Below are 14,580 nucleotides of genomic sequence, written 5' to 3'. Positions count from 1 at the left end.
CTCCAAGGCTAATTACAAAACCACAAGGTGTAACTTTTAAGATCTCTGTAAGCAGTTACAGGTGCATATTTGCACCATTTCTATTTGATTTCAAGGTGCAGTGTAAGGAGGCAGTCTGTTTTCAAGCAAAAAGTACAATCTGCTCAGATTTCAAGATTTGATTGCTTAAGCTAAATAAAGCATTAAATACACACTGACAGATTTTATTTTGCATCTGTCAAAATGAGATGGCATAAAGGTTAGTAAGTAAGGATCTTCTTTGCTAGTACTACTAGAAAATGGTTGAAAATGTGCCAGTACATTTCCAACATGAATAAAAATTCATCCATACAGTAAATAGGCAATATGTAACATAAACACACACCCAGTTTTGCACCTTTTTTTGTACTGTCAAAACCTTCTCCAACACAGCTCCTTGTTTGTGCTGCTATTCTTGTAGGAATTGGAGAGGATGTGTGGCTTGTAACAATCAGCAACACTGGCACTTGGTCCCGGTGTGCCTGTGCTCCATAAAACACTTTTTTAGAGCTCAGTTGCTGTTCTGAGGGGTATTCTATGAACAAAGCTTAACACAACCAGGTTTTCGTTCCCTTTGCTGGATTAAAAAACCTAGAAACCCCAGTTGGAGATAATGGGTATGACGATGGTGGTTATTAACTTCCTTTTCTAAACCGGACTTTCTGCTTCAGGCTCTGTGCATGCTCACATACAAGGGGGCATTTCATAGGTCATATGATCCTTCTGCAAAAAAATATCCCAGAGTGCCGCCAACTGCAATCAGAGACATTATCAGATCTATGAAGAAAATAAAAAACATAACAGAAAAACCCAACACTGTTCCAAATAACACAAGAGAATAATGCTGCAGGAAATTTTAATCTTGTGATTGACTGCACAGAGCAGTAAAGTTAATATTTTAAATATATTTGCTTGTTGCTTTGAACTTCTGTTAGATAATTACATTAAGATACAGACAAACACATATCACACTCCAGTCCAGTCGCTTTTCTTTCCAAGCTCACTAGAATATTTTGGACAGTTAACCTGAAATTCTCAGAACTCACTAGATGGGCCATTAAACCTAAAAACCCCTGTAGGGAGTTTTTTTTTTTTTTTAGGTATTTTCCACATTTTAGATGCTAAAGCAAAGAACAAGATGATGTGCAAAGCCTGAAATACAGCAGACTTTCTTCAACAAATGACTGATTAAACATCTGAATGCTCATCCCTAATATTATTACCACATTACAATTGATCTACTTGCAATCAACACCATTTATCAGCATAGCAAAACATTCTGAAAATCTCTGACTGGGTTAGAGTTTCCCTCTGAGTCTCACTTCACCAGCCGTCACTTTAATCTCAGCTGAAATCACATGTGAGCATCTACTGTGTTTACACTATGCGGCATGCTGTGTGTAAAGCAGCATATGTGAATGCTTACCACTTATCTCTATTATATGGAACAAGTTAATAAGTGGAAATGTTAACAATGTTAAAACGCAAAGGGCCAATCGTTTTTTGAGGTTAAAATTGTTTTCAAAAAAGTAAAAGGTCACAGAAAAATGTAGGAATAAGATGTTGCTTTAAGTATTACTGGCACTGACAAAAATGTTCAAGCACAGAAGACGCAGCATAAACTGCATGTAAAGAACCGCCCTTAGGCAGAGTGTTGTATTATTAAAAGGAATCTTTGCCAGTTAGGGAGTAGATGGGATTTATTAAAGTTTGCTGGATGTGAGAACTGGAGATTATAGAGAGAAACCTCTGCAAGACTGCAGGCTAGATTATGAATTACTGAGGGTGTTACAGAAACATGTCTATTCCTCAGACGAGCTTACTTCCCCTCCTTATTTATATATCTCTTTCTTCATTTGCATCCTCTCTCTCGCTGCTATAAATTCTTGGTTTCCTGTTACTCTTTACTACTCTTTACTTCTCTTCTGATCTGAAAAAGGGACACCACACTGAGCTGTGATCATGTTCAGCTGACTCATGCCTCCAGATTTTACTCCCACAAGCACCGCATGCAGGTTGCTTGGTTCCTGTGTTCATGTGTGTGCCCCCTTCAGATCGCTTAATTCGATAAAAGCACTACGTATGTGCTTAAGTTAGTACAGTTCTTCTCCACAATGATCCATAACAAAGTCAGGGAACATAAGGCTACTGCTGCTCTGATTTGGATTTACTTGCTAACAGTTGGGTGGGTAATCTCCCCACCTGCGCTAATATACAGTATCTCCTGAAACACAGAAGCCAACACTTGATTACATAAATATGAGTACTGAGTGGACCCGTGTTGCTGTATTAATGCATCTTTTAAGCTTCACTTACAACAGCAATCAGGACAAATTACACATGCCAGCCCTAAGGACATTTTTGTGAAAAAATCCTGGCTGTTACCCTCCAGTGTGATAATTGACTTCAAGGCGTTTGAGGTCAAGATCTGTTGATTCAATTCTGCAGAAAGGCTGCATGAATTACAGTGAATTATACTGAAACCACCATGAACTACTCTTACCAAGATACAGCTGAGTAAACGTCTAACTTATTTCCCATGAGTTGCTACACATCTGGGTGGAAACAGCTTGTGTAAGCCCGTGGGTGTAGCGAGCGTCTCCTGGATGAGATGCTAAGAAAGAGCAAGCATGCCCAGGAAACTGTCCCAGATTAAAAGATAATAAGATCAGTCTTAAAGGCCTAGTCTTAAGATATATAAATATAAACAGAGAAGTTATGAGAGAAAGAAATGCCAATCAGAGAGTGAACTGAAATAAAATGCAGCAACCAATGAAATAAAAGGTTTTTTAATGTATTGTCTAAATTAGCTAATCAGAGGTTTTTGAAGATGGCTGCTAACTGGCACCTGGTACCTGTGTTTTATCTCACCTACATTCTAATAGTTTGTTTACTCTAGTCCGAATCAGTTTTTAACTTTTTTCTAGCTTTTCCCCATCATTTGGTTTCTAAAAATCAAATAAACTCTAAGCAAACCAAAATGCGTCACTACAAACCCCGTGAGAAAGTTCAGTGCGCTCACTGGCCAGATGTGTCTGGGGTCAGAGCAACAAAAGTAAACACAGGAATAAGGTGGAGAACTTATATTAATTTTAGAGCTATTTTAGCCCTTACAGATATATAGTACCTTTCTGCATCCCAAAAAACAAAGCATACAAAGCTACAGGAAGTTTTTTAGCTTAAACTTGTGATGTACACGCGGTAGATGGTTCAGATCGACGTCAGATCACATTCACATTATTAAAGAACCGCTACACCAAAGCCACATCCTCCAAAGGTCTCGATGCAGTTGTTTTGGTCCGCATCCGAGTTTGATTCAAACAAACTAAACACTGCAGGTGTGAAAACACCCTGAGACGCACCTGTCACTGCGCTAAACACACATTCCTCATGGCTCGTGCCTCACCTCCATTCCAGGACCCGTTGTGGGGTAATACTGTTACGGTGGCGTCGTGGTCATGGCTGTCCAGCGATGTGGTTCCATCAGCATCTGTAACCTCAGGCTCCTGCAGGCTGTCCTCCTCCACAATGTGTAGCTTGTCCTCATCATCGGAGTCTGAGCTGGCCTCCAAGCCATTGTTGAAGTTTGTCACTGCAAGGAAAAAAAAAAAGATTTAGTGTTTTGAAATGATCTAACCACTTGATAACCACATAAACAACTTGTTCTCAACCCCGGCACTGAAAAGCCAGCACCCTGTTGCTGTAATCAGTGTTTCATTCACATGTGGTGAGCAGAATAAAGGCAATTAACTTCAGTGTGATTAGCATCTGAGCTGCATGGGGAAAAAAGCCTCTATGTGCCCCCTTAATGTCTCATATTCGTACCTTTTACATCATAAAAGAAACTTCTTGAATTCAACTTGTGCTTCTAGCTTGTGTGTAACAAAACAGAAAGTTGAAATGTATGTGTTGCAAAAACACATAACAGGCCAAGCTGACATTAAATCATCTACTTCATTCTTACTGCAAGCACCTGTGATCCTGTATATACATAACCCTGCTATCCAGCAGGAAACACATAGATCCCTGATATGAAAGCCTGACTCTGCCTCTGAAGAATATGCTGTATTTTCTTGTCTGTTCACTCTTTTTTTTTTTTTTTTTTTTAGCATTTATTGAATTAGACACAAGGGAGGGAACAAGGGGGACTCACATGCAGGAAACGGTCTGAGGCAAAATCAAACCCTGGCCCCTGCAGCCTCTCCGCCTCAGAGTATGTGGGTCACCTGCTCAACCAGGTAAGCTATAGCAGCACCTGACTCTTGTTTTTCCAGGAAAGCACTGACTGTAATATTTTGACCTTCAAGTTAAGCCTGTAAAATCTGCGAAACGCATTCATAAGTGAAATGACTGTGTGTGTGTGTGTGTGTGTGTGTGTGGACAGGTATTAACATCTTCGCGGGGACCAAAAATTGGAAGTTTACTATACTTGTGGGGACCAACGGGCCTTGTGGGGACCACATTCCCGGTCCCCACAAGTTTGAAGGCATATTTGAGGCTCAAAATGTGGTTTTAGTGACAGAGTTACAATTAGGTTATGGGTAGGTTTAGGGTAAGGGTTAGGCATTCATTTGTGATGGTTAGGGTTAGTGGCTAGGGAAAGCATTATGTCAATGAGATGTCCCGACCAGGATATAAATACACGTGTGTGTGTGTGTGTGTGTGTGTGTGTGTGTGTGTGTGTGTGTGTGTGTGTGTGTACAAATACTGGCCTTATACTGCTAACATACAACACAATAAAATGTCAATGCCCACTGAATACAGAAAGAAATCCATTACTTTGAATATGTTTTTTTTAAATGTGCCAAAACAAATGTATTTTATTTGAGCCACAAATGTTGGTTTTAGTGCCTTCTCTCTGTGAACATTGCAAAAACTTTTTTAATAGACTATATTATCATGTCTTAATCTTTAAATCCTGAAATCTGATCCTCTGATCCTCCTTGCTGCCCTAAAACCTGCATCAACAAAAATAAACCATTGACTTTATGCACGTGCAATTTTCGTCTCCACATACGAGGAGAAGATATTAAAAAAGGACAAATGGCAGCCGAGGGTAAAAATAATCACTTGTTTACCAGCCTCTGAAAGCAAATCTATTTCACACTGCGCTGCAGTCGGTGAGTTTGTCTGTAGGATACGACTTCTTAATGGAAGCTCGGTGTGAAAAATGGACCAACTGGACCGATCTGAATGAACTTAAGAGCGAGAAGTGTGCGGGGGGATTTAGCACAAAGCTGTAGATGCTCGAGACACGGAGACATACAAGTAAGTGATGATGAGCAAAATATGCTGCAGTGGCTTTTTAACTGTCAGCATGAAAACACAAACGAGCGTGAGTGAGCACAAAAGAATATGTATAGAAGTGAATAAAACTGCGTGTAAGTGTGTGCGCTCCACAGGGAAGCTGTACGTCTCTGCAGAGGTGCTGAAGACGCCTAATGAGAAGAAGAGCTCGGGCTGTTTGTTCACAGGTGACAGGTGCACACACACACACACACACACACACACACACACACATAAAAAATGCACACACGTCTTCAACCACAACACAAGCTCTACATATGTAGTTCAGGTTGTGCTGTTACCTTATACCTCTTTGCATGGAAACACTGCACACCAGATCACACACACCTACTGAAACCCACCTACATTTAGCCTATGACACCTACTGAGCTCACACACTTTATTTAAACACACATAGACTCCAACACCACCCCTCAAGAAGTGAGGTGGTGCTTTCTGGAGACAATTCAGTCACTGCTCCAGGCAGACGAGCAGAGCTGTGAACGCAAAGCCCCGTCTGTGTGTTTATGGTGTGAGGTCGATGCAAGTCTGGATCGATGTAAGAGGCTGGAGAGTCGTAAAAAACATTTGCAGGAGCTTCAGTTTATGATGTAACACCAACCAAATGATGGAAATACGAGTATTCCAAAAATTTTAATGGTTGGTGTTAGAAATCCTTGAATGTGGTTATGTTAAAAAGCAATACAGGAATCATTTTTACATGGCATCATGTATCTGTGATGAGCAGAGCAACAACAAAAATGAATGAATATCCCGTCTGTACACTGTGATGAAGCTGGTGACCTCAACTATATCTGTAATTATTTAAATCTTCAGGTTAGTCTCCCAAACACTTAGATGTGTCTTTAAATCTTTTACTATCTGACCAATAGTCTAAAACCCAAACAGAGTCAGTAAAACCTACAGACACCCATGTTTGGAGCCCACATGCAAGCTGGTGCTATGTATGTATACACGGATTTGTATCTTTGTTCAAAAAAGAGAAAAAGCAAATGATCCAGTGATCTGCTACGAGCAAACACTCCAACAGCAGGGAGAAAAAAGCTCCTTTTAAACTAGGCTCAGGGCCATCTGTCGCGACCGGTTATTCTGTGGGAAATGGTTTCTGGATAGTAAAAGCATCAAAGTGTGAAAGTGATCACTGTTAAAATTCATTGAAGCTGTTTATAAATAAACTGCAGTGCCCATTTCCTGTGATAGATTTATCACTGAGTTTTCTTAGTGTTTGGGTGGTCAGTTAAGCTGTGTGTCGCTATTGTGTAGCTATAGTCCCACTTCATCACCAAGAGTTCATCATGAGTTTATTACTCGTAGCACTTCGCTTCCCATTCACATGACTCAAGTGTCTCAACAGTATATAAAACATGGACGTCGACCAATGGTTGAGGACTTCTGACAAGACGGTGGGGTGAAAAATGAAGTAAAAGACAAAAGAAATAAAAAATACGATTTTAAAAACAAAGCAGAAGCTTCATGGATATATTACAGTGGACATGAGGGTATATTATTTGTGAGATGATTCAATTAAAATGCTCCAAAAGGTACCAACAGCACAAATACATTTTTAATGCTGTTAAGGTGGACATTTTAACATAGGAGTCTATGGGGACTGACTGAACCAGCCTCTAGTGGCCACTCAAGGCACTGCAGTTATTAGCATGTCCATGCAGGTCTAGCTCTTTGGTCCTAAAAGATTTTTTTTATAGGTTGTCCAAGTTAAACAGACAAAACTGTTACCGAATTTCAAATTATTGATTAAAAAAAACCCGTCGGTTTAGCTACTTGCCGTCTTGCTGCTGCTGCTCAGTCATAAAAAGAATGCTTTTTTCCTTACCTCAAACTCAGCTGCTTTAAACACATTATTGTCATTTAATCTAATCTTAGCATCAAAATATGATTAATCTTATACAGTGTGACCAAAAACCTTAATGGTATTTTAGGTGAACCACTGTGGTTTGGCTAGATGGAGATTAATAATGTGTTTAAGTACCACACCGCAGGCAGTCAGCATAAACACACCACCGTAGGCAGCAAGTTCCTACATAAAAAGTCAACAAACTGTGTCTCTCTTCATTTAAACAAAAAGTCACATTATTAACCAGGCAGGCTTGTGACAGTTCCAATAATAGAAAGCTCTTCTTCTTTCCTACACACCAGAGGCTGCCTGTTGCAAAATGGTTAGGAATTCTTAACAGAACTGGCTGGAGGGAAGCGAGAGCAGCTGAGCCCCTGATAAAACTGCTTAAGCATCACAGACATAAATTCTTTTTCCTGGATTTTAGTCAGCACGTTGCATTTAACAGAATTAATCTTGGGAGCACAATAGTGAAGGTGACAAATCATGTGCATTAGCAGATGAAAATGTAGTTTCTTAAACTGCATTCTTAAATCTAACTCTGTACTTTGTTTCTGGTGTCTAGTTAGCATGCTAACTCAGTGATGAGCAATGCTAGGTCACAGCAAGGTTAAACCCCACAGAGGGCTCCTTCTGTGCCTCCATCGTGGCTATGTGTGCACCTCTGGGAGAATGTAATTCATTATTACTGCCAGAAGGGGAGCACTTGTGCTTGTTTAATGGTGACTGTGAAACAGTTACCATTAAACAACAGAAATAGAAGACGGATGCAAATGAGTGTAAATGAGATCCAGTGCACACTCTGTCAGATAAAGCTACACTGTCACAAGTCTGCAACACTATTCGCAGTCAAGTGAGAGCGGTTTGGGGTGGGAGGCGATCAAATAAAATACACCTGACAGAAAAGTCGAGTAGTTGTCAGTGCACATCTCTGATATGGAGAGGAGTGATCTTGTCGACGTTCATTTAACCGCACTGATAAAAATTTTAAAAAAAGAAAAACACCCTCTCTGTCAGGTACCGTCTCGAAGTGCTGCCAGACATGCCAGACAGACATGTCTCATTTCATGTAATTAAGGTACACTTTAATACACTTTTCCCTGTTTGCCCAAATAATTTTTGGGTATTTACCAAGACAAAATAAGAACACAACAAACTTTAAAGGAGGTACCACTCTGCACTGAGAAAGCTGAACTCAGCACCTTAAATCTGACTCCCCCCCCACCCTTTCACCATGAGATGTAATCACAAACTCATCTGTTAAGCAGATATGAGCATGATGTGTGTGGTTAAATATGATTATGTTTAAGGATTTGTGATGTGAGACGTTTACATCCTTATGCAATGTTAAAAGGCAGACCTGCCTTTCGCTGTGGTCCAACTATTGCTCTGAAGACACCTTAATGAAAACCTATAACCAAACAGTAGTTGAGAGGAGCACGCCCTGAATACAAATGATCCTGAGACTCATAATTCTTGCAGACCCTGTTCCTCCTCTGCTGTATTTTACATAGTTTTGTTACAAAGTCAACAGACAGGGGGTAGCACTGAGCAGAGCAGGACAGACAAAAACATAATAGGTAAGCCAGAGAGGGTTATTGTGTAGGAGAAAGAGAGAGACACAGAGACCTGTCCACATCATCATGACAATGCGTCAAGTGAACTGTTAATCCCCCATCTGGAGCTCTGTGAAGAGGAGAGGCCGGCTAAGAGAGAAAGAGAAAAGTCTAGACAAAAGCATTTCTCCCTTCCTGCCATCCATCTCTCTGATTAAATCTGTTTCATAACAGGCTCCTTCATTACTACTCCAAACTAATGTTTTTTTCTGATTTTTTTTTTCCTATCACTTTGAGTTTAAAAACTAGCACAAAAATACATGAATTTTTTTCCTGCTTTCTTTCTGTTCATGATTGAAATCATTTTTCTTTATGAAATGCAATGGACTCTTTGCAGAAGGCCACATATTTTACTTAAAATATCAACTTTATGTACCATATGATTCAGCTTAGGTTAACATCAGTGAATTAATAAATAGATAATAATCTTGTGGAGAGCAAGTGCAAGGTTTTCATCCTTTCTCACCTTATTCAAGCACATTTTCTAAGCTTACACACTGTTGCAAGATATATATGAAATAGGTTAAGAGTCATATATTGATATTATGGCCTATATTCAATAGCAGCAAGGACAGCGTGCCACCACTGAATAAAAAGACCAGCTTTAATTTCAATAGCACTCTGCTGGAACAGTGAGGTACACACAAAGATGTGGAAGCAACAAGTCACAGGTTGGAATTTATAATATCCTGTTTGCAGTTTTAAATTATTTATCCATTTAATGAGGTATTCTCACTGAAATTAAAAAAAAACATCTTTGAAATAAGAATTGAACAAAAAAGGCTGCAGATGGTTAAAAAAATCAATAAATAATAAGACTTTAAGAACAAACAGCTGCTCTAAGAAATCACTACTATAAATACACAATTTCCCTCACTGTCACCTCTGCAGCTACTGCCCTTTATACAAAACCTTCTATTTATCTTTCAGCAAGTGAAAAAATAGTAAACGAAAAATTTCTCCCAACATTTATTTACGGAAAACATCCGCAAAGCAAAAAACATCAACAGTTCACTGAGTGATCAGCAAGGCAACTGATTTCCTCAGTTTTAGCATCAGGCAGCCAAACCCACATCAAGACACGTGACCATGGAAAGGAAATCATGTTGGCCTGACACACCACAACATAACCCGAAGTGGACCACATGGTCTGGTATTTGGGTTAAAGGTCAGCTGCTGTGCAGGGACAGAAGGGGGGAGGGAGAGCAAAAGCTAGAAATAGATTACTATCAGTCTGCATATGTGATTTATCAGTACTATACAAGTATGTGCATGTATGTGAGGCTGTACTAATTAAGTTAAGTTATTTAACAAGTCCTCTAATTAAATGATCCTTCCTGAAATAACTCTTGTAAGGACTTCTGATATGCTAAATAGGGTCATTTCCACTGTAAATGTACAATCATGCCTGACTCATGTCTGAAGCTATTCTTCAGTTCCAGTTTCACTCAATTTATTTTCGTTTTCACTCGCTGTTTGGCTGGTATTCGTTTGATTACTAAATTAGGATTAGGGAAAATTTACTTGAGTTCTACTGCAGGTGAAAATCCCTCCAGATGCTGTTAAACAACTATGAGAAATTCCCATCTTCTAGGTTACCAAAGTCTAAAGGTGATGACATCAGAGCTCATTGTACTTGCACGTATTCACACAGCCACTAGCTGTCAATTAACGCTAAAACTAAATTAGAGGTTGTAATAAAAGCTTGCTCAATTGACCTGTGAGGTCATTTTTCTAGGAGAAGGCTACTGTTACATATTACAATTCATGCTGAGGGGACATGAATGTCTGTAAAAAGCTTTGATCAGTTTCACTAAAACCACACACATCAACCTCATGATGATACTAGAGAAAAAGCCAGAGGACCATTTGTATAGAGGTTACCAGACACCATATCTTTATTGGTTTAAACGGTCACTGCAGTCCACAAAATCGCAGACCCCAAAACATTTGAGTCTGGAACAGTCATAAACTGACTGACCCGCTCCGTCTTTAGATCTTCCCTTAGCTAAACAAATGAATCAGTGCGTCTTGGCATATATTTAAGTTGAATACTAATATATTACTCATTATTGTCAACACATGACTAAAGACTTGATGATTACCTCTCCAGCTGAGCAAGTACTACTGGGGATGAATGAAAAAAAAAATCACTTTTGAAAAAAGTCCCAACTAAAGAAAGATGTGTGAGCAAAACATCACACTGTGACAAAACCGCAGCTAGTTTGCTTGGTGGGTGTGTGTGTGTGCATGTGTGTGTGTGCGTATTGACCCAGTGCAGCTGTGCAGCTTGGGATCTTTGCCAAACCTCTAACAGACAATTACCCCACTGTGTGTGTGTGTGTGTGCGTGTGTGTGTGTGTGTGTGTGTGTGTGTGAGGCAGCCAAAGAGGAGTGTACATCACTAAAGCTGCCTGTCTGCTACTAGATGTGACCAGACTTTAACATGGTGAGCAGCTGCAGAGAGAGGCAGCCCACTTAAAGATGCAGTCACACATTTTCTTTCCTTTGTAGTCGACAACTACGGTAGTTTATGTGAGAGACAATCTATATTTAAACTATAAATGAGGACGACATAGAAGATACCTATATAAAATTCTTTTTCCAATAAATGCTCAGGGTTCATAATCTATAACATTCAGTGGCGTGTGTTGGAAAGCTGCAACATGCAGCTGGCCTGCCTAGATCCTAGCATGCACACCTATCTTGTCATCTCTATTATTTTATCTCCACAGCAATGCTAGTCATTCATAATGAGAAGCTCAACAGCATCCTCCAGCTCACCACAACAAAAAGGAAACACGCCTTGGTGCACTATTCAGGCGTTGCTGTTGATAACTTACTTACTGAATTAAGTTCTTAAGGCAGCAACAGATTAGCAAATGCAAATACGAAAATCAGGCAAAAAACCAAAAAAAAGACAGCCCACAAATCGTGATGGACCAGACTGTAATCTGATAGCTGATACTTTTGTCCAATCACCCGACCCCTGCTATAAAAGATTAGACAGCATAACAGATGCACGTAGCTATCATGACATCATCCGCTGCTTTCTGAAATCCTGTTCTGAAGCCTCAAGATGAGCGATTCTGCCGCCGCCATCTTGGTTGCAAAAGAACGGATATGACAATAAGGGGCAGGTCTGACATTCAAGAGTTGCTAGCCAATGAGAGTACCACAGATAATCCTCCTGTTTGAAACAGAGTCAAACGGCCAAGACTTACAAAACAGACGTACTTTTTTATTCAGTAGAATTCAAAACAAGTATTTGAGCTCATCAGAAAAGTGTTCACAGAGGTGAAGCCACAAAGCTGTTTTCCCACAGACTTCTATAGGACTCCAAGTCCTACTTTGTTTCTACAAATCCTGGTATTTAAACAGCTAGTTTGCTCAGAGTACAGGTTTCTGGCATGGTTACACTTAACTTCTAAGATGCACGAAGAGGCACATAAAATCTAAACAGACTGAAGCTCCAGCAACACTTGTAGCATAAGGAACAACTTTTATTGCTTGACCAAGCAGTAAAAGTTGCCATTTTTGGACTGCTGGTAGAATAAACCAAGCTAAGCTTTGGGCTAACTGCCAATATTTCACTTTAATTTGCAACAATTTATAGCCATAACATTTCAGCAATGAAATTTGCAGCAAAGGAAAGGCTGAATAGAAGAAAAAAATGCTACTTGTATCATTTATAAGGTACCATTTCTATAAATCCCATCAACGCTTGCTGCAAAGAGGTTGTTATTTTCCTGACTTTGTTTACTGAAAAGAATGAACATGAAGAGATTTGTCTGGTTTTCAGTATGCTGCATGCCTATAAGGGCTTTCCAGGCTACAAAGTGGTTATAGCAAAGTCAAAACAGTCATCACTTTATGACTGGAAGTAGTTAACTATGTAGCACTGAGTCATGTTCCTGAAGTTTCTGTTAAAGACGGGCATCATGAGGTAAGACTGTGGCTGCGTCATCGACACAGACAGACGGAGGTGAGGCGTGGTCGCTTATTTCCCTGGCACACAACGGCGAGTTTCCATACCCACCTTGCTTTAACACAGCTGACAACCTCTGGACAAGCATGCGCTGTACGACTCTAAACGCAGCAGCTCCACACACATACTCAGGAAAGCCCCTCCGGCTCCAGCCAGCAATGTAAGTCACAAGCCAGGGACTCTCCCACCCTCCTCCCCCCAAAAGAGATAGAGCATCTGCCACGTGTATGTTCGTATATATGTGTTTATTACTGTGACAGAGAGAGGGGGAGGCAACCTTTAAGGGCTTGGGCATGATTAATAACCATCCAGTGAATCTCTATAAGTCACTGAGGGCTAACCTGCCTTGAGAACTGTGCATGAGAACGTCTATGTGTGTGTCCACAGAGTAATCAGGACTCTCCAGCTGCTTCCTGCACGGCCCAGGTGCTCAATCAGACCTTTTTCTTTCTTTGAAGGGTTGGCCCCTCAGTAAGCACGAAGTAAAGAAAAGCTGCATGACCTCCGTATTCTGCACAAGGCCTACAGCTTACACAGAGAGAACAGCCTGGGACTTTAAATGGGACATAGGCTGAGCTCATATTTAGAAGGCTTGACTAGTTTTGGTAAACGGCTACTTTTCTGACACTGTGTCCTAAATCTAATTTCACATTGAACCAAACAAGTCATGTGCACTACCTTCCGTTAACAAATGACATTTGCATGATTCTGAATTCTCAATTTACCACTTACTATTGTATAAACTATTGTATATCTATTACCTGTGCTTTCAGTCTTTATGATAAGCTAAAGTAATGGTGGCTGGGCTCTGTATAGCACGGCATCTTCTGACCCAGTGGTTCTCAAACATTTTCTAGCATTCCCCATTTCAGAAGCCAAAAAACTTCACACTGTGACTCAATCTCAAGTGGGTTGTACCAGTAAAACTATTGCGTAACCTACAAGAAAAAGACTTCTATATGTTCCATAAAAATACAAGAAAATCAAAAAATATTTACATATTTTCAGAGAACAAAACAGATGATGACCAGCCTCACATTTGAAAAATTCAATCAGTCTTCTGTCACTGCAAAAACTTTTACTGAAGATCGCAGAATCACGTCAGCCCATCCTCTCTTATTTTGGTGTGGTATGGCAGATTATTGGTTATGTCTTTGTTACATTCAAGTTCCACAAACACTCCATTCTTGATGATATATCATGAACTTGCAACACAATTATGGTTTATGGTGACAAATGTTCAAAATAATGCCCTCCTTCTCTGCACAATCCACAAACCATCCAGTAAACCTGAGTGAACAACTTAGAGAGTTGTTTCTGGCTTATGTAGGGACGTGCGACACCCCAACTTAAAAGTATATGCTAGAAAATGCTAGCATCTTCTCAGGACCCTAATGCTAAGTTCTTACAATATAACAGAGAAAAAAACCTATGATTCAGGTTGAGCGTGCTGTTGTCAAAAGCTGTGGTTAACTTCATACAAAGTGCAGTAAATGGAAAACAGCTAAATCAAATCAATATTTGATGTGACCTCCCTTCACCTTGGAAATAGCACTAGCTCTCTCTAGTACACCGTTTTCAAGATATCTGACCAGCAGAGAAAGAAATGTGTCTGCAACAGTACAAATCTGGTTTGTAAAATATATAATCAAAACTTCTGAATTAATTTCAGTATTTAATGATGGACACAATCTCTGGCCACAGACCAAACAACTTACTTTCCTTTTTTATGCATTCATTACCATTTTTTAATCTATTATTTACCATTACAGTCTTGGCAGGTTACTGAAAATGTT

The 14,580-nt window shown here is 39.9% G+C and overlaps 1 protein-coding gene across 2 annotated transcripts in view; it reads right to left on the bottom strand.

Moving 5' to 3' along the window:
• LOC100701828 (zinc finger E-box-binding homeobox 1) overlaps positions 1 to 14,580 on the bottom strand; it is a 71,212-nt gene that overhangs the window by 21,853 nt on the left and 34,779 nt on the right. For both annotated transcript variants that reach the window (XM_003447485.5, XM_005476772.4), the window contains exon 2: positions 3,425 to 3,610. In XM_003447485.5, the coding sequence (XP_003447533.1) occupies positions 3,425 to 3,610 (186 nt within the window). The remainder of the gene's footprint in view (positions 1 to 3,424; positions 3,611 to 14,580) is intronic.

This window comes from Oreochromis niloticus, linkage group LG18 (genome assembly GCF_001858045.2).
Source record: "Oreochromis niloticus isolate F11D_XX linkage group LG18, O_niloticus_UMD_NMBU, whole genome shotgun sequence".
Taxonomy (NCBI): Eukaryota; Metazoa; Chordata; class Actinopteri; order Cichliformes; family Cichlidae; genus Oreochromis; species Oreochromis niloticus.
This window is presented reverse-complemented; position numbering and strand designations above follow the sequence as displayed.